The sequence below is a fragment of the Oncorhynchus keta genome, chromosome 35 (assembly GCF_023373465.1).
Source record: "Oncorhynchus keta strain PuntledgeMale-10-30-2019 chromosome 35, Oket_V2, whole genome shotgun sequence".
NCBI classification, from domain to species: Eukaryota; Metazoa; Chordata; class Actinopteri; order Salmoniformes; family Salmonidae; genus Oncorhynchus; species Oncorhynchus keta.
Genome location: NC_068455.1, coordinates 27,796,940 through 27,824,158, shown reverse-complemented (window position 1 = coordinate 27,824,158; position 27,219 = coordinate 27,796,940). Strand labels below are relative to the sequence as shown.

The 27,219-nt window shown below is 43.2% G+C and overlaps 1 protein-coding gene across 5 annotated transcripts in view; it reads left to right on the top strand.

Moving 5' to 3' along the window:
* prkcha (protein kinase C, eta, a) overlaps positions 1-26,968 on the top strand; it is a 48,186-nt gene extending 21,218 nt beyond the window's left edge. For 2 of the 5 annotated variants that reach the window (XM_035752166.2, XM_035752162.2), the window contains exons 4-14: positions 22-56; positions 426-508; positions 1,798-1,927; positions 2,039-2,172; positions 6,135-6,269; positions 6,369-6,542; positions 13,620-13,774; positions 19,513-19,651; positions 20,244-20,432; positions 25,829-25,975; positions 26,261-26,968. In XM_035752166.2, the coding sequence (XP_035608059.1) occupies positions 22-56; positions 426-508; positions 1,798-1,927; positions 2,039-2,172; positions 6,135-6,269; positions 6,369-6,542; positions 13,620-13,774; positions 19,513-19,651; positions 20,244-20,432; positions 25,829-25,975; positions 26,261-26,407 (1,468 nt within the window). In that variant the 3' untranslated portion in view covers positions 26,408-26,968. Of the gene's footprint in view, positions 1-21; positions 57-425; positions 509-1,797; positions 1,928-2,038; positions 2,173-6,134; positions 6,270-6,368; positions 6,543-13,619; positions 13,775-19,512; positions 19,652-20,243; positions 20,433-24,981; positions 25,976-26,260 lie in introns of those variants that run through there. The other 3 variants (XM_035752165.2, XM_035752164.2, XM_035752163.2) reach the window with 3 other exon arrangements.
* Positions 26,969-27,219: the final 251 nt, after the last annotated feature.

Genomic DNA, 27,219 nt, shown 5'->3' with positions numbered 1-27,219 from the left:
CTGTCAGGTCTTCTGTTACAGGGGTGTTTTTGGGAAGCAGGGTTACCAATGCCAAGGTGAGTGACCCTTTTTCTCCTTTTCACTGTTTTCTTTCTTGAGTCTTTCTTTCTGCTCAAACCCCCAGTCTTTCTTTTCTCTCACTCTTATTCACACCATTTCTGTGACCACCAGCCCACTCAGAAAGGAAGTTAGTGCTACGCCACAGAGACTGAGCTCTCTCTCACACGGTCTGTTTTTATTATTGAGCTGCTGAACCCAAAACCCAATCATCTCACAGTGCCCGGCCTCTATCTCAAATAATTAAGCCACATGGTCTTTCTCAGAAACAATTGATAAAAATCAGGGTTTCTTTCACACTTAACGGCTGTGTTAATGAAAAACATGGTTTGATTGTTGTTTTGATTAATTCTCTGTCTGTTTTCCAGTATGCACTTGTGTGGTTCACAAGCGATGTCATCAGTTGGTTGTCACGGTGTGTCCACGCATGAAGAAGCCTGTCAAGGAGCCGGTGAGACAACATACAGAGACGAGCCATTTGAACACTACAATAACGCTGTAACAGCTCTGTCATGTCATTACTAGAACACCCACCCCTCCACATTCCAAAAATCACTCTCTCATCAATGGAATGTGTTTTGACAATGCAAAGACAAAAAGTTGTCTTTGTACCTGAAATACACTATTTCGACTATCCGGGGGATTTCAGAGTCAAAATCGGCTGTTCTACAGGTACATTGTGCATCAGCTGATAGATACAGATCCAGTCAGATGGCCTTCAGATGTAGATGAAAATATCTTTATTCAGGAACTGTCAGTCAGGGACACTGCCCCGGATGCTGTTTGTGCTGAGTTGTTGTGGGTGAACAACATCAAGCTACTGAATACAGATGCAGGATCTTAATTTGATCACCCTTTTGCAGGAGAACTGCAATGCAGGTTTAAAAAGGCTTCTGAAGTTTGTAATTTCCACTTTGAAATTTCAGACTTTATTTTCCCTTAAAATGTCCATTCATTATAATCCACATAATAATTCACATTTCCTGTTGCTGCAGGATAGTTTTCTGCTGAAGCAAACTGGCACAATGACATGATGCCATGTGATGGTTTGCTTGAGCACACACTGCTACCTGCTGGCTGTGTGGTTTATAACATACAGTATTTACATGGTCTCCCATTCAAACCGAGGTCAATGCAGTGGTGGAAAAAGTACTCAATTGTCATACTTGAGTAAAAGTAAACATACCTAATTAATAGAAAATGACTCAAGTAAAAGTAACCCAGTAAAATACTACTTGAGAAAAATATAAACATATTTGGTTTTAAATATACTTAAGTATCAAAAGTAAATGTAATTGCTAAAATATACTGAAGTATCAAATGTAAAAGTATGATTCATTTCAAGTTCCTTATATTAAGCAAACCAGACAGCACAATTTTTTTTTAACGAATAGCCAGGGGCACACTCCAACATAATTTACAAACAAAGCATTTGTGTTTAATGAGTCTGCCAGATCAGAAGCAGTAGGGATGACCAGGGATGTTCTCTTGATAAGTGTGTGAATTGGACCATTTTTCTGTCAAAATGTAACGAGTACTTTTGGGTGTCAGGGAAAATGTATGGAGTAAAAAGTACATTATTATCTTTAGAAATGTAGTAAAGTAAAAGTTTCCATAAATAGTCAAGTACAGATACACCCCCCCCAAAACTACTTAAGTAGTCCTTTAAAGTATTGTTTACTTAAGTACCTTATACCACTGGGCCAATGTGATGACATTCTGATAAATTCTCATTCACAGACCACCAATCAAGGCTTCAGTATCAACGTCCCCCATAAGTTTAACATCCACAACTTTAAGGCACCCACCTTCTGTGACCACTGTGGTTCTCTACTGTGGGGCCTTGTCAGACAGGGTCTACACTGCAAGAGTAAGATTCTTTCTCTCATTTCTTATTCTCTCAGATGTTTATAGGCAGGTGTTCCATTTTCATGGCTTATTAACCTGTACTTCCTGTCTGTTGTGTGTCTGTCCTCTGCAGTCTGTAAGATGAACGTACACATCCGCTGTAAGGGCAACGTAGCACCCAGCTGTGGGGTCAACAGTGTGGAGCTGGCCAACAAGCTGGCAGAGATGGGGCTGCAGGCTGGGGGGCTCTCCAAACGCAACTCACTGGTATGCTAACTAGATGAAAAGAGAGAGCGGGAGAGGAAGAAATAGTGTGCCAAGTTAACCCACACATACAAACCACAGGAGGTTGGTGGCACCTTAATTGGGGAGGACAGGCTCGTTGTAATGGCTGGACTGGTATACGTGGAATGGTATTAAACAAATGGTTTCCATGTGTTTGATGCCAGTCCATTTGCTCTGTTCCAGACATTATTATGATCTGTTATCCCCTCAGCAGCCTCAACTGATACACACACGTACTTAGATACATACACATACAGTTTATATAAACTAATGTTGGAGTCATTAAAACTCATTTTTCTTTTTTTTCTTTTGACATTTTTTACCCCCCTTTCCTCCCCAATTTTGTGGTATCCAATTGTTAGTAGTTACTATCTTGTATCATCGCTACAACTCCCGTACGGGCTCGGGAGAGACGAAGGTCGAAAGCCATGCGTCCTCCGAAACACAACCCAACCAAGCCGCACTGCTTCTTAACACGGCGCGCATCCAACCCGGAAGCCAGCCGCACCAATGTGTCGGAGGAAACACCGTGCACATGACGACCTGGTTAGCGTGCACTGCACCCGTCCCGCCACAGGAGTCGCTAGTGCGCGATGAGACAAGGATATCCCTATCGGCCAAACCCTCCCTAACCCGGACGACGCTAGGCCAATTGTGCGTCGCCCCACGGACCTCCCGGTCGCAGCCGGCTGCGACAGAGCCTGGGCGCGAACCCAGAGTCTCTGGTGAGTGATTCAGTGCCCTAGACCACTGCGCCACCCGGGAGGCAAAAACTTGTTTTTCAACAAACTTTCAACCAACTATATCAACCAACTATAACAAACTATAGTTTTGGCAAGTCGGTTAGGACATCTACTTTATGCAGGACACAAGTAATTTTTCCAACAATTGTTTACATACAGATTATTTGATTTATACGTAATTCACTGTATCACAATTCGAGTGGGTCAGAAGTTTACATACACCAAGTTGACTGTGCCTTTAAACAGCTTGTAAAATTCCAGAAAATGATGTCATGGCTTTCGAAGCTTCTGATATGCTAATTGTCATCATTTGAGTCAATTGGAGGTGTACGTGTGGATGTATTACAAGGCCTACCTTCAAACTCAGTGCCTCTTTGCTTGACATCATGGGAAAATCAAAATAAATCATCTAAGACCTCAGAAGAACAAATTGTAGACCTCCACAAGTCTGGTTTATACTTCGGAGCAATTTCCAAACGCCTGAAGGTACCACATTCGTCTGTACAAACAATAGTACGCAAGTATAAACACCATGGGACCACGCAGCCGTCATACCGCTCAGGAAGGAGACATGTTCTGTCTCCTCGAGATGAACGTACTTTGGTGTCGAAAAGTGCAAATCAATCCCAGAGCAACAGCAAAGGACCTTGTGAAGATGCTGGAGGAAACGGGTACAAAAGTATCTATATCCACAGTTAAACGAGTCCTTCAGTGGGGCAAAAAAGTATTTAGTCAGCCACCAATTGTGCAAGTTCTCCCACTTAAAAAGATGAGAGGCCTGTAATTTTCATCATAGGTACACTTCAACTATGACAGACAAAATGAGGAGAAAAAATCCAGAAAATCACATTGTAGGATTTTTTATGAATTTATTTGCTAATTATGGTGGAAAATAAGTATTTGGTCAACAAGCAAGATTTCTGGCTCTCACAGACCTGTAACAGACCTGTAACAACTTCTTCAAGAGGCTCCTCTGCCCTCCACACGTTACCTGTATAAAAGACACCTGTCCACAACCTCAAACAGTCACACTCCAAACTCCACTATGGCCAAGACCAAAGAGCTGTCAAAGGACACCAGAAACAAAATTGTATACCTGCACCAGGCTGGGAAGACTGAATCTGCAATAGGTAAGCAGCTTGGTTTGAAGAAATCAACTGTGGGAGCAGTTATTAGGAAATGGAAGACATACAAGACCACTGATAATCTCCCTCGATCTGGGGCTCCACGCAAGATCTCACCCCGTGGGGTCAAAATTATCACAAGAACGGTGAGCAAAAATCCCAGAACCACACGGGGGGACCTAGTGAATGACCTGCAGAGAGCTGGGACCAAAGTAACAAAGCCTACCATCATTAACACACTACGCCACCAGGGCCAGTACATGTCCAGGCCCGTCTGAAGTTTGCTAGAGAGCATTTGGATGATCCAGAAGAAGATTGGGAGAATGTCATATGGTCAGATGAAACCAAAATATAACTTTTTGGTAAAAACTCAACTCGTCGTGTTTGTAGGACAAAGAATGCTGAGTTGCATCCAAAGAACACCATACCTACTGTGAAGCATGGGGGTGGAAACATCATGCGTTGGGGCTGTTTTTCTGCAAAGGGACCAGGACGACTGATCCGTGTAAAGGAAAGAATGAATGGGGCCATTCATCATGAGATTTTGAGTGAAAACCTCCTTCCATCAGCAAGGGCATTGAAGATGAAACGTGGCTGGGTCTTTCAGCATGACAATGATCCCAAACACACCGCCCGGACAACGAAGGAGTGGCTTCGTAAGAAGCATTTAAAGGTCCTGGAGTGGCCTAGCCAGTCTCCAGATCTCAACCCCATAGAAAATCTTTGGAGGGAGTTGAAAGTCCGTGTTGCCCAGCAACAGCCCCAAAACATCACTGCTCTAGAGGAGATCTGCATGGAGGAATGGGCCAAAATACCAGCAACAGTGTGTGAAAACCTTGTGAAGACTGACAGAAAACGTTTGACCTCTGTCATTGCCAACAAAGGGTATATAACAAAGTATTGAGAAACTTTTGTTATTGACCAAATACTTATTTTCCACCATCATTTGCAAATAAATTCATAAAAAATCCTACAATGTGATTTTCTGGAGAGAAAAAAAATCTCATTTTGTCTGTCATAGTTGAAGTGTACCTATGATGAAAGTTACAGGCCTCTCATCTTTTTAAGTGGGTGAACTTGCACAATTGGTGGCTGACTAAATACTTTTTTGCCCCACTGTATATCGACATAACCTGAAAGGTCGCTCAGCAAGGAAGAAGCCACTGCTCCAAAACTGCCATAAAAAAGCCAGACTACGGTTTGAAACTGCACATGGGGACAAAGATCGTACTTTTTGGAGAAATGTCCTCTGGTCTGATGAAACAAAAATAGAACTGTTTGGCCATAATGACCATTGTTATGTTTGGAGGAAAAAGGGGGAGGCTTCCAAGCCGTAGAATGCCATCCCAACCGTGAAGCACGGAGGTCGCAGCATCATGTTGTGGGGGTGCTTTGCTGCAAGAGGGTCTGGTGAACTTCACAAAATAGATGGCATCATGAGGCAGTAAAATTATGTTGATATATTGAATCAACATTTCAAGACATCAGTCAGGAAGTTATAGCTTGGTTGCAAAATGGGTCTCCCAAATGGACAATGACCCCAAACATACTTTCAAAGTTGTGGCAAAATGGCTTAAGGACATCAAAGTCAAGTTATTGGAGTGGCCATCACAAAACCCTGACCTCAATCCTAAAGAAAATTTGCGGGCAGAACTGAAAAAGCGTGTGCGAGCATGGAGGCCTACAAACCTAACTCAGTTACACCGACTCTGTCAGGAGGAATGGGCCAAAATTCACCCAACTTATTTTGGGAAGCTTGTGGAAGGCTACCCAAAATGTTTGACCCAAGTTAAACAATTTAAAGGCAATGCTACCGAATACTAATGGAGTGTATGTAAACTTCTGACCCACTGGGATTGTGATGAAAGAAATAAAAATTGAAATAAATCATTCTCTCTACTATTATTCTGACATTTCACATTCATAAAATAAAATGGTGATCCTAACTGACCTAAGAAAGGGAATTAAATGTCAGGAATTGTGTGAAAAAGTGAGTTTAAATGTATTTGGCTAAGGTGTATGTAAACTTCTGACTTCAACTGTACATACATTACATACATACTCTGTTGTCACCCAGTCTTCTGGAGGGCAGGGCCAGGAGCGGGCCCTCAGTGTGAGGAGGGAGAGTGGAAACCCTCAGCAGCAGACCAGACGGCTTGGTATCACTGACTTCACCTTCCTACAGGTGTTGGGGAAGGGCAGCTTCGGCAAGGTGAGACAATAGTGATACACTATAGAGCGATACCACAAGGGACTGTGTGAGGGTTTGGAGTTGGGTTAGTAACGTGTGTGTGGTTTATTCTTATTTCAGGTGATGCTGGCTCGGTTGAACAGCAGTGAGCGGGTGTTCGCAGTTAAGGTGCTGAAGAAGGACATAATTCTGCAGGATGATGATGTTGAGTGCACAATGACAGAGAAGAGAGTGCTGTCACTAGCTGGCTGCCACCCCTACCTCACTCAGCTCTACTGTTGCTTTCAGACACTGGTGAGACACGCACACATTCTTACATTTACAGTTGACTGCAGTCACACTATATATATATATATATTTGCTGTAATGCAGTTAGAAAAGCCAAGGCTAGCTTTTTCAAGCAGAAATTTGCTTCCTGCAACACAAACTCAAAAAAGTTCTGGGACACTGTAAAGTCCATGGAGAATAAGAACACCTCCTCCCAGCTCCCCACTGCACTGAGGATAGGAAACTCACCACCGAAAAATCCACTATAATTGAGAATTTCAATAAGCATTTTTCTACGGCTGGCCATGCTTTCCACCTGGCTACCCCTACCCCGGTCAACAGCACTGCACCCCCCCACAGCAACTCGCCCAAGCCTTCCCCATTTCTCCTTCTCCCAAATCCAGTCAGCTGATGTTCTGAAAGAGCTGCAAAATCTGGACCCCTACAAATCAGCCGGGCTAGACAATCTGGACCCTTTCTTTCTAAAAAAAAATATCAGCCGAAATTGTTGCAACCCCTTTCGTGTCGTCTGAGATTCCCAAAGATTGTAAAGCAGCTGCGGTCATCCCCCTCTTCAGAGGGGGGGACACTCTTGACCCAAACTGCTACAGACCTAAATCTATCCTACCCTGCCTTTCTAAGGTCTTCGAAAGCCAAGTCAACAAACAGATCACCGACCATTTTGAATCCCACCGCACCTTCTCCGCTATGCAATCTGGTTTCAGAGCTGGTCATGGTGCACCTCAGCCACACTCAAGGTCCTAAACGATATCTTAACATCCATCAATAAGAAACAATACTGTGCAGCTGTATTAATTGACCTGGCCAAGGCTTTCGACTCTTGTCAATCACCACATCCTCATCGGAAGACTCGATAGCCTTGGTTTCTCAAATGATTGCCTCGTCTGGTTCACCAACTACTTCTCTGATAGAGTTCAGTGTGTCAAATCGGAGGGCCTGTTGTCTGGGCCTCTGGCAGTCTCTATGGGGGTGCCACAGGGTTCAATTCTTGAGAAACAAATTTGCAAAAAATTTGAAATCCTTTTTCTGCATATGGAACATTTTGAGCTCTTATTTCAGCTCATGAAACCAGCACTTATGTTGCGTTTATATTTTTGTTCAGGATATAAGAACAGCATGGCGTGAAATTATATGAATTGTTTAAATATGGCTTCTCTGCGGCCTCTGCATGATGAACCATCATTGGATATCAGAGCGACGTCAACCAGAAACAGTGGACAGATGGTGGCATTGGTAAACCACCGCATTTATCCATGGAAAGATGACCAGGGCCTCCCAGGTGGCGCAGTGGGATTCTCTTTTCTGTATACATCAATGATGTCACTCTTGCTGCTGGTGAGTCTCTGATCCACCTCTACGCAGACGACACCATTCTGTATACTTCTGGCCCTTCTTTGGACACTGTGTTAACAACCCTCCAGACTAGCTTCAATGCCATACAACTCTCCTCCCATGGCCTTCAACTGCTCTTAAAAACGAGTAAAACTAAATGCATGCTCTTCAACCGATCCTGCACACGCCCGCCCGTCCAGCATCACTACTCTGGACGGTTCTGACTTAGAATATGTGGACAACTACAAATACCTAGGTGTCTGATTAGACTGTAAACTCTCCTTCCAGACTCACATCAAACGTCTCCAATCCAAAGTTAAATCTAGACTTGGCTTCCTATTTCGAAACAAAGCATCCTTCACTCATGCTGCCAAACATACCCTCGTAAGACTGACCACCCTACCGATCCTCGACTTCGGCGATGTCATTTACAAAATAGCCTCCAATACCCTACTCAATAAGTTGGATGCAGTCTATCACAGTGGCATCCGTTTTGTCACCAAAGCCCCATATACTACCCACCACTGCGACCTGTACGCTCTCGTTGACTGGCCCTCGCTTCATACTCACGGCAAAACCACTGGCTCCAGGTCATCTGCAAGATCCTGCTAGGTAAAGTCCCCCCTTATCTCAGCTCGCTGGTCACCATAGCAGCACCAACATGTAGCACGCACTTCAGCAGGTATATTTCTCTGGGCACCCCCAAAGGCAATTCTCCCTTTGGCCGCCTCTCCTTCCAGTTCTCTGCTGCCAATGACTGGAACGAACTACAAAAATCTCTGAAACTGGAAACACTTATCTCCCTCACTAGCTTTAAGCACCAGCTGTCAGAGCAGCTCACAGATTACTGCATCTGTACATAGCCCATCTATAATTTAGCCCAAACAACTACCTCATCCCCTACTGTATTTATTTATTTTGCTCCTTTGCACCCCATTATTTCTATCTCTACTTTGCACATTCTTCCACTGCAAATCTACCATTCCAGTGTTTTACTTGCTATATTGTATTTACTTCGCCACCATGGCCTTTTTGCCTATACATCCCTTATCTCACCTCATTTGCTCACATTGTATATAGACTTATTTTTCTACTGTATTATTAACTGTATGTTTGTTTTACTCCATGTTGTTGTATGTGTCGAACTACTTTGCTTTATCTTGGCCAGGTCGCAATTGTAAATGAGAACTTGTTCTCAACTTGCCTACCTGTTTAAATAAAGGTGAAATAAAATACATAAATAAAATGCCTAGATTGTCCTGTTGAGGGCAGCAGCGCCCTAACGTTATGAGTGTGAGAGGTTAAATTGATTGTGACACAGGAAGCACAGTGTGAATGGCCATCTGGATGCCAGAGCTATTCTACCACCCAGAGCCTGCTCTGCTTTAGTTGTTTGAACCCTCGCTGGCCTACTTCAATGTGAATGAAAATCGAGCAGTGTGGAGTGATGGGTTAACTCTGGCCCCTAGACACAGCTTACTATGTATACCTCAGTTGCCCCAGACCACACTCCATCTTCACTCCATAGTTCTCTGTCTTCTTTGAGTGGGAGTTACAGTACTTCATATCTTAACAATACAAATTGTAGCTGTACCTCATCTCTCACAAGGACTCTCTACGCCATTCATATCCATGACGTATCCAGCTGGGTTACTTGTCAATATTTTACCAATGACATCAAGTTAATCTTAGACATGCTCAGTAGAATAACACAGTAAGGGCTCTATAGTCTTTACCTACCTAGTGTGCTGCAGTTGAACAGAACACCTTGTACTGGCTGGTCATGTCTGGTACATTTATGGTCGATACAGTACTGCACTCCGTGTTCCACAGGGAAGTGTTTTTTCCTGCTCCCATATTCTGGAACATATGTGTGCCTAACCTGTAATGAGATAAATTATTTATGTATTTGCACAGTGTACATTGCTTAAAATGGAGCTGGAGAAGAAGGCAGATGTTTTACGTGCCCCCAACCGATTTATGTTTTTTTGTTTATTTATTTGTTTTGTTTGTAACTTATTTTTGTAACTTATTTTGTATATAATGTTGCCGCTACCGTCTCTTATGACCGAAAATAAATTCTGGACATCAGGACTGCGAAACCTCACCGCGGACTGGCAGAATCCTTTTTTTCCTTTAAAGAGTCTGACGAGCCCGACGTGAACGATATACTGCTTTCTCGGGAACAGGCTCAGATCCCTGTGATTTGCGTGAAGAGGAGGCAGAGAGAAAGGGGCTGGAGGGTGGGCTGCCTTCTGAGAATTCGTAGGCGATCGAATAAACCCCCACTTTCTTCCATTATGCAAGCAAACGTGCAATCTTTGGACAATTTGGACATTCAAAGCGGTAATATCTTATGCTTCACGGAGTCGTGGCTGAACGACGACAGTCAACATACAGCTGGCTGGTTATACACTACACTGGCAGGACAGAACAGCGGCGTCTGGTAAGACAAGGGGCGGTGGACTATGTATTTTTGTAAATAACAGCTGGTGCACAATATCTAAGGAAGTCTCGAGCTATTCCTCGCCTGAGGTAGAGTATCTCATGATAAGCTGTAGACCACACTATCTACCTAGAGTTTATCTGTATTTTTGATGGCCTTGAGATAGAAGCTGTCTTTCAGTCGCTCTGTTGCTCTGTCCCAGCTTTGACACACCTGTACTGACCTCGACTTCTGGGTGGTAGCGGTGTGAACAGGCAGCGAGAGCCTTGCACTTGAAGGCGGTGCAGTTGCCATACCAGGCTGTGATACAGCCTGACAGGATGCTCTCGATTGTCACCCAAAACCCTGACAAACTTTTACTGATGCACAAGACAAATTTCTTTAGCCTCCTGAGGTCCACCCACACTATCTGTGTGGGTGGACCTTTTCAGTTTGTCCGTGATGTGTACGCAGAGGAATTTAACTTTCCACCTTCTCCACCGCTGTCCCTTCGATGTGGATAGGTGGGTTCTCCTTCTGCTGTTTCCTGAAGTCCACGATCATCTCCTTTGTTTTGTTGAGTGAGATGTTGTTTTCCTGAAACCACCCTCCGAGTGCCCTCACCTCCTCCCTGTAGGTTGTCTTGTCGTTGTTGGTAATCAAGCACACTACTGTTGTCTGCAAACTTGATGATTGAGTTGAAGGCGTGAATGGCCACGCAGTCGTGGATGAACAGGGAGTACAGCAGGGGGCTGATCATGCACCCTTGTGGGGCCCCAGTGTTGAGGGTCAACGAAGTGGAGATGTTGTTTCCTACCATCACCACCTGGGGGCGGCCCGTCAAAGTCCAGGACCCAATTGCACAGAGCGGGATTGAGACCCAGGGCCTCGTGCTTGATGATGAGCTTGGAGGGTTCTATGTATGGGGTTGAATGCTGAGCTGTAGTCAATGAACAGCATTCTTACTTGGGTATTCCTCTTGTCCAGATGGGATAGGGTAGCGTGATAGCGATCGTATCGTCTGTGGACCTGTTGGGGCGGTATGCAAACTGAAGTGGGTCTAGGATGGCCGGGAAGGTGGAAGTGATGTGATCCTTGACATGTCAATCAAAGCACTTCATGATGACAGGGCGTAATATGGGGCGATAGTAATTTAGTTCAGTTGCCACCATTGTTCCTGTACCCAAGAAGGCAATCTTGAAGCATGTGGAGACAGCAGACTCGGATAGAGAGCGACTGAATATGTCCGTAAACACACCAGCCTGCTGGTCTGCACATGCTCTGAGGACGCGGCTCGGGATGCCTTCTGGGCCAGCAGTCTTGCGAGGGTCAACTTTTTTGGGATAGGGGGCAGTATTTGGAAGTTTGGATGACTGAGGTGCCCAAAGTAAACTGCCTGCTACTCAGGCCTAGAAGCTAGGGTATGCATATAATTGGTAGATTTGGATAGAAAACACTCTAAAGTTTCCAAAACGGTTCAAATAATGTCTGTGAGTATAACAGAACTGATATGGCAGGCTACAACCTGAGAAGAATCCATCCATGAAGTGCTATTATTTTGAAATGCCTGTTTTTCCATTGAAAGCCTATCCACCATACAAAGACTTATGACGCAGTTCACGATTCCTATGGCTTCCACTACATGAGGCCAGTCTTTAGGCATTGTTTCAGGATTTTACTCAAAACATGAGGGAGAAACACTACTTTCAATGAGAGGCCAGTGGAAATTTCCAGAGATGTGTCCTGCGCGATCCGAGAGCTCGCCTTTCTTGTTTTTCCTTTTCTATTGACGAAGCTATTGTCCGGTTGAAATATGATTGATTATTTATGACAAAAACAACCTGAGGATTGATTATAAACATCGTTTGACATGTTTCTACAAACTTTTATGGTACTTTTATGATTTTTCGTCTGCCTGCTGTGACCGCGCTTTGTGCCAATGGATTATTGAACAAAACGCACCAACAAACCTGAGGTTTTTGGACATAAACAGGGATTTTATTGAACAAAACAAACATTTATTGTGTCACATGGAGTCTTGTGAGTGCAACCATACAAAGATCATCAAAGGTACGTGATAAATTCTATCGCCATTTCTGACTTTTGTTACTCCTCTACTTGGCTGGTTACTGTTTAATTTGTCTGCTGGGCGCTGTTCTCAGATAATCTCATGGTTTGCTTTCGCTGCAAAGCCTTTTTGAAATCTGACACAGCGGTTGGATTAACAATAAATTCATCTTTAAGCTGATGTATAACACTTGTATGTTTTAGGAATTTTTATTATGAGTATTTCTGTTTTTGAATTTGGCGCTCTGCAATTTCACTTGCTGTTGTCGAGGACACTACCGTCCCACCCATCCCAAGGAATATTAATACGTTTAACTGTTTTGTTCATGTCGGCCACAGAGAAGGAGAGAGGGGGGAGGGTGCAGTCCTTGTTAGAGGTCTGCAAGAATGGCACTGTATTATCCTCAATGCGGGCCACATACGTCTCGTGTCTGAGTCGTTGAATTGTGACTCCACTTTGTCCCTGTACCGGCATTTCGTTTGTTTGATTGCCTTGCGGAGGGAATAACTACACTGTTTATATTCAGCGATGTTCCCAGACGTCTTTCCATGGTTAAATATGGTGGTTAGCGCTTTGTTTGCCGCGAATACCGCCATCCATCCATGGTTTCTGGTTAGGGTAGTAGTCACAGTGGGTACAACTGGGTACAGCCCGGTGGCTGAACCGATTCCGACAACATATCCCGAGAGAGCCATGTTTCCGTGAAACAGAGAATGTTACAATCTGTCTCTGGAAGGCAACCCTTGTTCGAATTTCGTCTACCTTGTTGTCAAGAGACTGGACATTGGTGAATAGTATACTTTGGAGCAGTGGGCGATGTGCACGTCTACGGAGCCGAGGCACAGTTGTTTTGGTTCGGTTTCTGGGATTAGATCCATTGTCCTGGGTGCTGGTCCAAACAGAGGACCCGCTTCGGGTATGTCCTATTCCTGGTCGTAATGTTGGTAAGTTGATGTCGCTCTTATATCCAATAGTTCTTCCCGGCTGTATGTAATAAACTTAAGATTTCCTGGGGTAACAATGTAAGAAATAATACATTTAAAAAACTAAATACTGCAAGGTTTCCTAAGGACTCGAAGCGAGGCGACCATCTCTGTCGGCGTCATTTTGTATAGTAGGGTAATAGACAAGAGTTTGACGACACTTCCTCCTTGACATAAGGAACTTGGTATGTCCTCAAACATGTAGAGCTGTTGTGGAGAAAGTTGGGATTCGTTGTTGTGTATGTACAAACTGAACCATTGTCCCTGTGCTGCAGGACCGCCTGTTCTTTGTGATGGAGTTTGTCAACGGGGGCGACCTCATGTTCCACATCCAGAAGTCCAGGAAGTTTGAGGAAGGCCGTGCTTGCTTCTACACTGCCGAGATCACCTCTGCACTCATGTTCCTGCACAGCAAGGGCATCCTCTACAGGTCCAACACACACACACACACACACACACACACACACACACACACACACATGCTCTTATATAGAGACAGCTAACCTTTTCATTGAAGTGATGCCAAGGTGGCAGATGACTGGTTCTAATCCATCTAGATTTGTGTGTGGTCTTTTAATAGTCTTTTTCCAGGGTTGTTGTCCACTTACCGTGATGTCCAACACAACGGTCTCTCTGCCAAACCTCATGTTGATAAAGGTGGCAGCAGGATCTGAGCGGCTACGCTATATGTTGAGTTTATATTTAGATAGCCCTCCATGTCAGCACCACATAGTATGACTGCTAGATTGATGCGACAAGCTAATGACTTTTCCTGGAAATACCCTAACCCTAGAACACCAGGTCTTGCTCTATAACAGTACTAAAGACCCTGTGCTGACTTCTCAACATATGATCCCAGATGTAGCCCAAGTGTATTATGTAACCTAATCACCTTCTTATCTTAACTACTGTATATCTATCTTCCTTGTGTTCTTTCACCTCTAGGTAAAGGGCTCATTATCAGCCAATCAGGGGCAATAAAATGTAGCAACAAAATGATTTTGCAAAAGTGCTTTAATCTCGATTTTAGACCATTAATATTAATTTAAATCAAAGACCAGAGCTAATAGTACCCAATGTCAAAATGTTACAGACCACAAGGTCCCCTCCTTGACTAGTCCTTAATCTCTTTAGGTTTGCTCACTGTGCTGTTAGTCATTCTTACATTTTTGAAGTCCAGATATGTAAATGGTTTGGGTTAGTAAGTCAGTAAGTCACCAACTACTCCCTCTACTAGTACTTTCCGCTCCCTGTATGATTGGGAAGCACTTGGTTCCTCTCTCTATGGCTGCAGCTGTTTCCCAATCACCAGTTGGAGATGTGATTCACAGCAGATCAAGTCAGCATGCGGCAGACGTTCAGAATGCACTGAGATGTTTCCAGCATGGCAGTTTGACCCCAGGGTCATGAACACACTGTGACTATGACCTACATATCATAGACAAAGGTCTAATGTCTCTAATATCTACGCTAGATTCACTGCCCAGCCGTGCCACTCACAGGAAGTGATGAAGAGGAATTAGGTGGATGAGGTAGAGACTGAGGTTGGAGTAGAGAGCCAAGCAAAAACTGAGATAAACCAGAGGACAGGAAGCAGGCAGGGTTTGTGATTAAGTGGAGGGTAATTCTTTAGTAAAACGGTGTCATTGGACTCCAGCCTGAAAACCCCACCACCCACTGGTCACAAACTGTTTGAATCAACGTTGTTTCAACCTAATTTGAGAGATTAACGTACTTTGGCATGAAAAGTGCAAATCAATCCCAGAACAACAGCAAAGGACCTTGTGAAGATGCTGGAAGAAACGGGTACAAAAGTACTTATATCCACAGTAAACCATATATCGATATATCCTATATCCGGAGAAGACAAGGTGAGCGCTACCATCAGTCCTGTGTCATGCCAACAGTAAAGCATCCTGAGACCATTCATGTGTGGGATTGCTTCTCAGCCAAGGAAGTGGGCTCACTCACATCCTCCGAAACCAACTTATCCCAACCATCCAGGAACAGTTTGGTGACGAACAATGCATTTTCCAGCATGATGGAACAGTTTGCCATAAGGCAAAAGCAGGGAACAAAACATTGATATTTTGGGTCCATGGCCAGGAAACTCCCCAGACGTTAATCCCATTGAGAACTTGTGGTCAATCCTCAAGAGGCGGGTGGACAAACAAAAACCCACACATTCTGACAAACTCCAAGCATTGATTATGCAAGAATGGGCTGCCATCAGTCAGGATGTGGCCCAGAAGTGAATTGACATCATGCCATGGCGGATTACAGAGGTCTTGAAAAAGAAGGGTCAATAGAAGCCTTTGACACTTATGAAAAGCTTGTAATTATACTTCAGTATTCCATAGTAACATCTGACAAAAATATCTAAAGACACTGAAGCAGCAAACTTAGTGGAAATTAATATTTGTGTCATTCTCAACTTTTGGCCACGACTGTATGTACCGCCGACTTCAACTGTATTGTCTTTAAAAAATGTTTTACCCTAGGTTGAATTGAAACAAAAGTCGTTGATGACTTTGCAAATGCTTTTTAGGCCTAAAAAGTATAATTGAAATACTGTATGACTTATAAAGTATGCTTACATTTAATTTGCTTTGTTAAAATTTCGCTTTGGAATGGCTGATAGCAACAGTGAATATATTTAGTTACTAAGAGATCTCTCAATCATTCTCACGATAGCACATTGATAGTAGTCAGTGACAAATATTAAAGCTGAGCAGGGCTGGGTTTGAGAGACCAAATGGATAGCTGTAGATATATAAACTCTCCGATTGTTTTTTTTCTGATAGTGGATATAACGGTATTTCAAAAGGTGCAAATTCAACATATTTTATATAAGGTTTATCTATGTTGAAAATATGTTGAAACCATGATGACATAATCCTGTGATTCAAATTTCACCCTTAAAACAACAATTTCACATTCAATGTTGAAAAATTACATTGAAACAATGTTGATTCAACCAATTTGTGCCCAGTGGGATATTACATTTTATTAAATTGTAGACAAACTGGAATTTGACAACCAAACACAATTTAATATCACTTTTGCAATACAGTAAATTCCCTATTAACTTGTTAACAAATTATGTGTTGGATTCACATCTCTAACTTCAACAACAAAAATGTAAAGAATAAGATTAAGCCAGTGGCTCAAATGAAACTATCCAATCATTAGATATCCTTGAAATGTTGATATTTGGTTGCGTGGTCAACCAAACACAATTCAATAATCTTTCATATGTAACGGTATTTATTCAACCTTAAAATGAGTAACACCTCTATGGCCACATTTTGAGGTTAGCCTACTGTAAATCTAGGTCGCAGGTCTGTGGAGATCTTCAGTTGCTTTCATAATCTGTGCAGAATCTTGAACAGCATTGATCACTTGCACTATGTACTTTTAATGTAATCTGAACTGCAACCCAGGACATTTGGTTGTTCTATTAGATGAAGCTCATAACACGTTAAGTTGTTGTATAAATACAAATATCTGACATTGTATTCCCATTTGAACTTTGTTATGCTTTTAAATGGTTGACAGCGCAGTAATAACACATTTAGATGACAACTAAACCAAAAAGCAAACATATTGTTTTTCTACTGTAATTTGGTTGTGCTTTTATACTGAACAAAAATATAAATGCAACATGCAACAATTTCATTGATTTTTACTGAGTTACAGTTCATATGAGGAACTCAGTCAATTGAAATAAATTCATTAGGACCTAATCTATGCATTTCACATGACTGTTGGTCACAGATACCTTAAACAAATGGGCCTCAGGATCTTGTTACTATATTTTTGTGCATTAAAATTGCCCTCGATTTAAATGCAATTGTGTTCATTGTTTGTAGCTTATACCCATACCATAACCAGGGCACTCTGTTCACAACGTTGACATCAGCAAACTGCTCACCCACACTACGCCATACACGTGGTCTGCGGTTGTTAGGCCGGTTCGATGTACTGCCAAATTTTAAAAAATGACGTTGGAGGTGGTTTATGGTAGATAAATTAACATTTAATTATCTGGCAACCTCACTGGTGGCTAATCCTTTTGTCAACATGCCAATTGCACGCCCCCTCAAAATTGTCGACATCTCTGGCATTGTGTTGTGTGACAAAACTGCACATTTTACAAAAGGTGCACCTGTGTATTGATCATGCTGTTTAATCGGCTTCTTAGAGTAATGGTGCCGATAGAGAGGGCTGCCTCACTTCTAGTCCTTAGGAAACTTTGCAGTATTTAAAAATATATATACAGTGGGGCAAAAAAGTATTTAGTCAGCCACCAATTGTGCAAGTTCTCCCACTTAAAAATATGAGAGGCCTGTAATTTTCATCATAGGTACACTTCAACTATTACAGACAAAATGAGGGAAACAAATCCAGAAAATCACATTGTAGGATTTTTTTATGAATTTATTTGCAAATTATACAAGGCCCTCCCTCCCCCGCCCTCCTTTCGGCAAATCTGACCATGGCTCCATTTTGCTCCTCCCTTCCTATAGGCAGAAACTCAAACAGGATGTACCCGTGCTAAGGACTATACACATACGTCTCGTGTCTGAGTCCTTGAATTGCGACTCCACTTTGTCTCTATACTGACATTTTGCTTGTTTGATTCCCTTGTGGAGGGAATAACTACACTGTTTGTATTCGGCCATATTCCTAGTCACCTGTCCATGTTTATTATCTTGGCAAAGGAGACATTCTCACTAACAGGGATGTAAACAAATTTGTGCACAAAATGAGAGAAATAAGCTTTTTGTGTATATGGAACATTTCTGTGATCTTTTATTTCAGCTCATGAAACATGAGACCAACACTTTACATGTTGCGTTTCTAGTTTTGTTCAGTATAGAATCACAAGCTTCATGTAGTAAATGCGTGCTAGGAGTATGGGAGCAAATATTATACTTCTTTATTTCTACAAGTCTTTTTTTGCCCTGTGTTTGTTTTGCAGTGAGCCAGAGGCACCACGAGGAACTGAGTCAGTCAGGACAGGAAACACCAGATTAAACCAACCACACTATACTTCCATTAATGTGTGTCTGTGTGTCTTCACTCTATTTCTTTTTCCTCACTCCCTCCCTCTCACACATACACATACAACCTACACATCAAGTCATTACCTCACCTTTACCTGTAGACTCGGCCATGCCCGTCTAACACCTTGGTGACACATCACTGCTGTGTCACCTGATCTCAGATTAGCGCTATTGGCTGGGTTAATCTGTCTCTCAGATAGCCAAGGCTCCGACGGCCTTAGTGGGGAGTAGGAGGGGCCTCCAATAGAGATGGAGACATAGACCAGACAATTTATTGTTATGGGGGATGATTCATTATGAAGGAAATTACTAATGACTCTGCTCTGCTCCTACCTTACTGCTTCTCCTGAATATTGCTTCTCCTCGTTACAGTGCTAATTCAAAGACTCTAGACAAACTTCAAAGATACCAGAGCGACGAGCCCAACGCCAAAACATTTTGTTAATGTCTGTGTTTGAAGTTTTCCACATTTTTGGGGGGGACAGATCAATATTGACACTGCAGCCCAGCCATTCCCCTGCTCATCCCCCTTCCCCATTAGGCTCTGTCGTATGACTGTGACAGACTCTTCTCTGCTGTCAGTCATTGGTCAGTGTCCTGGCCAACAGTAGCTCTCTGTTCAGTTCTCCTCTGTGTCTCCTGGTCCTACAGTTGGTCACGGTCTACATGTGGTCTAACTCACCATATTCTCTCACCTCAGACATATTTTAGCAACAACTCTCGAAGGGGTTAGACTAGGATAGTTTAGCCGTCACAAAATTAAATATAGCAGTATTTGCTGATTCACTGGTCATTTAATTTTTTAATTTGACCTTTATTTAACTAGGCAAGTCAGTTAAGAACAAATTCTTATTTTCAATGACGGCCTAGGAACAGTGGGTTAACTGCCTGTTCAGGGGCGGAACGACAGATTTGTCAGCTCTGGGATTTGAACTGGCAACCTTCCATTTACGAGTCCAACGCTCTAACCACTAGGCTACACTGCCGCCCCAATGGGGAACATACTGAAGTAATAGTTGAATAGTTTCCCCCCCAATAATGAATGCGTTTAGGAGTCTACAGGTCTGGAGATGTCTGTAATGAGGTGTTATGTTTTCAGGGATCTTAAACTGGACAATGTGCTCCTTGATAAGGATGGACACTGTAAGCTGGCTGATTTTGGCATGTGCAAGGAGGGCATGTTTGAAGGTGTGGCCACGGGCACCTTCTGTGGGACGCCTGACTACATCGCCCCAGAGGTCAGTTTACCCCCTTCATCTGCTCTAAGATTGCATTCTTTACACCAATGGGAATCATTAAGTATCGGTCTCCCATCTATCTTTCGAAGGACATTGGAGTTTACATTATTTAGGAGCCAGCCCCACTATGTCACCCCACCACTCTGAATACCCAGTACTGTTAACACTGGTCCTCTAGTCCAGTCTCCCTGGTGGTTAGCAGCTAGGTAACACACCTGTGTTGGGTTGGCCCCCTGAAACCACTTCAGTTCTGTTAGGAGAGCCCCATCTGCCTCTCACAGGCTCTGTTTGCCAACACTCTTTAAATCCCCACCACAAAATTCACCAAGAGAGGGGTCCTTGGTTATGAATTAGTGAGTTTCGGAATGTGGAGTGTGCATGTGTTTGTACGTAAAGCATTTAGTCTGATTTTGATGAATGGCTTCATTGACACCCCCAACACTCAGTCCTTAGTGTATCCCAGTGAAGAGCAGCGAAACCCAAGAAACTGTCTTGGCTCTAGAGTTTGGTGTTACATTTAGTAAAACTCCAGTTGATGTACTTTAGAAGGTCTCTACTATGTTGTTAAATGTTATGTGTTTTTGGTACCCAGATTCTTCAGGAGATGCTGTATGGACCGTCTGTGGACTGGTGGGCTCTCGGGGTGCTGCTCTACGAGATGCTGTCTGGCCACGCCCCCTTCGAGGCAGAGAACGAGGACGACCTGTTTGAGTCCATCCTGAATGAGGAGATTATCTATGCATCCTGGCTGAGTGCTGATGCAGTCAATATCCTGAAAGCTGTAAGTCCATCCAAAAAAAAAATTAAAAGTCCATCCTTAATGCGGAGCTCATCTATCTGTCCTAAATGACCACAGTTAGTCATGTCAATAACACTCAATGCTGTTCATGTTACAGATGCCTTTATATTGTTTACATGAGATAATATACAGTGGAGTCTGAAATTATTGACACACCTAAAGATTTGTATAAATAAAGTTGTCAAAAGCTTAGGATTTGGTCCCATATTCCTAGCACGCAATGACTACATCAAGTTTGGGACTGGACAAAATTGTTAGGGAGCCAAGCCCAGCCAATGAGAATTTGTTTTTCCCCACAAGGGCTTTATTACAGACAGAAATACTCCTCAGTTTCATCAGCTTTCCGGGTGGCTGGTCTCAGACTATCCTGTCGTTGGAGGCGGCTTATGGTAGAGAAATGAACATTAAATTCTCTGGCTACAGCTCTGGTGGATATTCCTACAGTCTGCATGCCAATTGCACGCTCCCTCAAATTGAGATGTCTGTAGCATTGTGACGTGTGACAAAACTTCACATTTTAGAGTGGCCTTTTATTGTCCCCAGCACAAGGTGCACCTGTGTAATTATCATGCAGTTTAATCAGCTTCTTGATATGCCATACCTGTCAGGTGGATGGATTGTCTTGGCAAAAGAGAACTGCTCACTGACAGGGACGTAAACAAGTTTGTGCACATAATTTGAGAGAAATAAGCTTTTTGTGCATATGGAACATTTCTGTGACCTTTTATTTCAGCTCATTAAACATGAGACCAACACTTTACATGTTGCGTTTATAGTTTTGTTCAGTATAGAATCACAAGCTTGATGTAGTCAATGTGTGCTAGGAATATGGGACCAAATACTTAACTTTAGACTACTTTATTTCTACAAATCTTTAGGGGTGTCAATAATTTTTTATTTCTATTTCTCTCAGCAATTGTATTAGTATGAATAAATAGAAAAAGTCCCCCTTTTTTTGTTGCATACAATATAGCTCAGATTTGAATTATTGTACACAGTCATTATTGCTCATGTTTATCAGGAAGGTGTCAATCATTTCGGGCCCAACTCGGTCAGAATACATTTTGTCTCTGAACCAAAGGGCAAGAAAATCGATCTATACACAGTTGTGTATTTAGAGCCTTGTGAGGAAAAAATGATCAGTCCAATTAACCTACCACCAGCGGTTTGCATAATAGAATATCAACATTACAGACCACCATGTAGAGAGAAGCAGTAGCAACCCTTCCATGCAAGCAGAACTGGCACCCATCTGGCACCCATCTGTTGCCACAAGTGATCACAGGGTTAAACAATAATATAAGCTCTCAGATAGGAGAGAACATACAGGACAGGGTTTTGGGGACGGATTTTTGGTCAGCGCATCGGGGTGGATAATAAATAATCTGGGTCCTCGTGTATGACACTAGCCTCACAGTGCTCCCTCTGTCTTACATAACTACATTAAGGCACAGTCCACTACCCCACCACTATAAATAACGCTGCCTCCTCCCCTCTGCCCCCCCCCCCTCCCTAGCGACACATCATGTTATGTGAAGGCAAGCTTGTGTCATCATATCCAGAGGCTTTCAACAGTTGAGTGGATTTAACTCGCTGCTCTATTTATACTGAAAGCTGCTCGCTCACCAGGGTTCTACTTCCTGCAAGCAACATCCCGTGTGTTTGAGCCCTGAGACTGGTTATTCAAACAGAGAGAGCGCACATTGTTTGGTGTTTGACAGTTGAGATGCTAAGGTGAACATTATCCCACCTCATATTTGACTGGAACATAAGAGCGGGGTAAATGTGCCTGTGTCCTATTTCTTTGCATGTCTCTTTATCTGATATAGTAGGCTTGTTGTCTGTCTGCAGAGTTTAGTTTTCAGGCCTGGCAGAGTGGATGGCACCGGCCTGGTGTAGCCAGTGGAAAATATGATAGACTCAAGTAGGACTTCCCAATTTCCATTTTGTGGTCAGTTGAGGAGGAGGGAATTACATAGTGCATTTCTCTGTCCCATCATGAACTGACTAACCAATTTCCTCTGCTCCTCTACTCTTCTCTCCTGGCCTCATCTTGTCTTCTTGTCTCTGCTTGTGTCTTCCTTTCTCTACATCAGCTCTACTTTCTCCTCTCCTCTCCTTGTGAACTGTTTTGTTATAAAAAATGCAATGGCTCTGGGCTCTGGGGTGTTGAAGAGTGGCTTGGATTAAATCTCAGTTTAATTGTGGTCTGGTCTCAAAGCAAAGTGTATGGGTTGCGTACACAGATTTGTAGATGTGTACGCAATGCTTGTGTTTCTAGCTTCAGCAGTGCAGTAATAGCAACAACAAAGAAATACACACATAATCCATAAAAATAAAAATATCAAGTTTTATATAGGATGAGCCGTGACTAGACTACAGTATATAAATATAAAGTGGGTGAAACAGTATCTACCATTATTAAAGTGACCAGTGTTCAGTTAATCTATATACATAGGGCAGCAGTCTCTGGGGTTCAGGGCAGGGTACTGGGCAGAGGCCAGTTAGTGGTGACTGTTTAACAGTTTGATGGCCTGAAGATAGAAGCTGTTTCTCAGTCTCTCGGTCCCATCTTTGATGCACCTGTACTGTCTCCGACTTCTAGATGGTAGCGGGGTGAACAGGCCGTGGCTCGGGTGGCTGAGGTCCTTGATGATTTTCTTGGCCTTCCTGTGACATTAGGTGCTACAGATGTTCTGAAGGGCAGGCAGTGTGCCACCGGTGATGCGTTGGGCTGACTGCACCACTCTCTGGAGAGCCCTGCGGTTGCGGACGGTGCAATTGCCGTACCAGCCGATGATGCAGCCTGACAGGATGCTCTCAATGGTGCATCTGTGGAAGTTCGTGAAGGTCCTAGGGGCCAAACCAAATGTATTCAGCCTCCTGAGGTTGAAGAGGCGCAGATGCATTTTCTTCACCATCCTGTCTGTGTGAATGGACCGCTTTTCAGGTTGTCGGTGATGTGCACACCGAGGAACTTGAAGCACCACTCTGCCAGGGCTCTAATCTCCTCCCTGTAGGCTATCTTATCGTTGTTGGTAATCAGGCCTACCACTGTTGGGTTGTGAGCAAACTTTATGATTGAGTTGGAGACATGCGTGGCCAAGCAGTCATGGGTGAACAGGGAGTACCGGAGGGGGCTGAGCACACACCCTTGTGGGGCCGATGTTGAGGATCAGTGTGGTAGAGGTGTTGTTGCCTACCTTCACCACTTGGGGTCAACCCACCAGGACCCAGTTGCATGGGGAGGAGTTCGGACCCAGTTGCATGGGGAGGAGTTCAGACCGAGAACCCTGAGCTTAGTCATGAGCTTGGAGGGCACTAATGGAGTTGAAAGCTGAGCTGTAGTCGATGAACAACATTCTTACATACAGTACCAGTCAAAAGTTTGGACACACCTGCTCAATGTCATTTTTGACATTGTAGAATAATAGTGAAGAGATCAAAACTATGAAATACCACATATGGAATCATGGAGTAACCAAAAAAGTGTTAAACACATCGAAATATATTTTATATCTGAGATTCTTCAAAGTAGCCACACTTTGCCTTAATGGCAGCTTTGCACGCTCTTGGCATTCTCTCAACCAGCTTCATGGGTAGTCACATGGAATGCATTTCAGTGAACAGGTGTGCCTTGTTAAAAGTACATTTGTAGAATTTCTTTCCTTCTTAATGTGTTTGAGCCTATCAGTTGTGTTACAAAGTAGGGGTGGTATACAGAAGAGAGCCCTATTTGGTAAAAGACTAAGTCTGTATTATGGCAAGAACAATGGTTGGTTTGGATAAGTTCTAATCGTCACAGTGGGAACAACATCCTCTATGCACTTCCTGTCACCAAGTCAGTGTATACGTCAATACTATTCTCAGAGGCAACCTGGAACATTTCCCAGTTCGTGTGATCAAAACAATCTTGAAGCATAGATTTTGTTTGGTCAGACCAATGTTGAACGGTCCTTACCATGGTAGCTTCCTATTTAAATTTCTACCTATATGTGGGAGGAGCAGAATGTTTTGTTTATTAAATTGACCATAAAACTTAAATCCAAACGTGCATATTAGTAAAATCATCGAGGATAACACACAAAGTCGAGGACTTATTTCCATTGTGGTCCTCTTGAGACAAGATGGCTAGGAAAATCCAACAGTTGCAACACAGTATGACAGCGAGATAATAAAACATAAAAACAATGAATAAGAACATCTATCTCATCATTGCAGTTACATCATAAGGTACATTCAAATGGGCACAGAAGACAGTTTTTTTTTTTTTTACTTAAACTGTCCAGTGAGGATGTTGTTTTTATGGGCAGAAGCAACTCATTCCACTCTGAGGACCCAGTATACAAGAAAGTACCTTTCCCAGCATTACTCCTGAACCTGTATAAGTACACATTATCAACACCTGATCTGATGCTGTTATGTGCATTCCTAACATGGGGAAAGTAATCGGTTAGATATCTGGGCGCAGAACCATGAATAGTCCTGTAAACCAAACCAAGTCTAATCTGGGACACCCTAACCTCAACAGGCAACCAGTTGAGTTCCTGAAAGCAGCTCCTGCCTATGTGAGTATGTGGACTCCCCTTCAATACTGCCCTGATCAGCTAATTCTAGGCTATCTGGAGTACTAGCGTATTCAAAATGGCATTGAATGAGGGCAGTGGCTAGCACTCTCATGGAGTCCTTATTAAGCAGCTTGGACTTTCTAGCCAAAAACGTAGTCTTGGGTGGGGGAGGGATTTGTAGCCGTCACGGAAGGGAGAGTATTAATGTTCTGTTAACTGTGTTTGGGTCTGGTGTGGCAAGACCTATTAATCTTGGGGTGGACTGGAGGTGAATCTGGTCCCATTTCTCATTAGTTTTGGCTGATTGGGAATGTCACTGCTAGCCCCTAGACTCCTCAGCCAACACAGCAGTCCAATACATTAATTTGTTCCTCTGGAATCACTCCTCAAGGAAATGTGAGAGACTGTGTTTAATTTAGTTTTGTTGTGTTTTCTTTGACTCTTCCCCTTGGATGCTCAAACCCACCAACGTCAGATGTTGTTGAGAAAAATGTAAGGTCCACATACAGTATTTAGTCCAGGAAATTGTTGCTTTGTTTTGTTGACACAGTTCAGATAAATTTAATTTACAAAACACATCTGTGTCTCTCCAGACGCCAAGCTGAGCCGGAAAGGAGGTGCTACTGGGCCTCGGGGTGTGTGTTTCTGCAAGTGTGTCAGGGGGGTGGATGGGATGGCATTCAAGGTCGAACCAAAGCTGATCTCTACAGTCATATTATAAGCCACATTCAAATTATTTACTTCATTAACACACTTTATTTTACTTTTATTCACTTCTCATATGCAATTATATTTCTGTTCTCTCCACAGTTCCTGACTAAGAACCCAGCCCGGCGTCTAGGCTGCATGGCGGAAGAGGGCGGGGAGAATGCTGTGACTAGCCACGCCTTCTTCATTGGAATCGACTGGGACAAGCTGAACCGCAGGGAGCTGGAGCCGCCTTTCAAACCCCGCATCGTGAGGCGCGCACACACACACCTGATACACATGATTGATGTCATTACAAACTGTTTACAGTAGATATTACGGTAGAGTTGTAATACCTTCCTATCTTACCATTTATAATACACACCCAGTTTTACTCTCTTATCATTGAATTACAGTATGGTAGGTAGTGGCCTGGGTTATGAAAGACATGCAAGGTGGTATCTGTTGGCAGTTACCCAAAAGTATTTCCAGGACATCTCACTGATATTTTGTTATTGTGCCTCCTTTCCTGTCTAACCAATACTTCACTTTCAGAAAACTGCAGAGGACGTGAACAATTTTGACCCAGACTTCACCCAGGAGGAGCCCACCCTGACGCCGATTGAGGACCTCCTTCCCTCTGTCAACCAAGACGAGTTTCACAACTTCTCCTTCACTGCTCCTGAGCTGCTGGACGATTAAGGGGCCCTGTGTGCCACCCCAGCACCCCCAGACTTCTGTCATACCTCCCCCTGTCATTGTTGACCCCTTTTTCTCTGGCCCTACTGACTTCTACTTCTACCCAATGGGGAGGCAGTTTGAGTAGAAGAGGCTGACTTCCAGATACATGAGGACTCATATGGACTCTTACTGTAGCACTGAAAAACATCTCCAGCTTCTGACATTCTCAATTAAATTCTTGCAGCAGGATTGTTGCGTAATTGCGTCTTGGCACTGTGGGATATGAGATCACTGTTTCGTCACTGTGAGACATGACTGACTGGTTCTGTGTTGAGACAGAGAGAGGTTGCTTAATGAGGCCAGATTTTAATCAGAGATTCTCTATTTTTCCATGCTCGTTCCTGTCACTTTTGGAAAACATGGGACAGTTCTGACTTGTAATCTTGCTCAAAGTGTTTTACTGATATGTCAGACTAGTTGACTGAAATGCAAAGCAATGTTAATGGCAATTTGTCCGCTGATACAGAAAGATGAATTACCCTACAGTTACTTCAAGATAAATACAAGCATTTTTTAAACTAATGAGAATTGTGTGTCTGTGTCTTTATTAACTTGACATACTTCTTGTTCAATGCTGTGACCATTGGTGATTTTAGCATGTAAATCCTGGTGGGCAAAAAACATTTTTTTATGCATGCCAGCAAAACCACTACACAACACTAAACAATACATTCATTGCACTATAATGGTGACGAACGGTGCCCACAAACTCTTAGGCCTACATAAAGCTGTCCCAACAGCAGAGCTGAACTTTTCAGCACCATGGAGTGAAT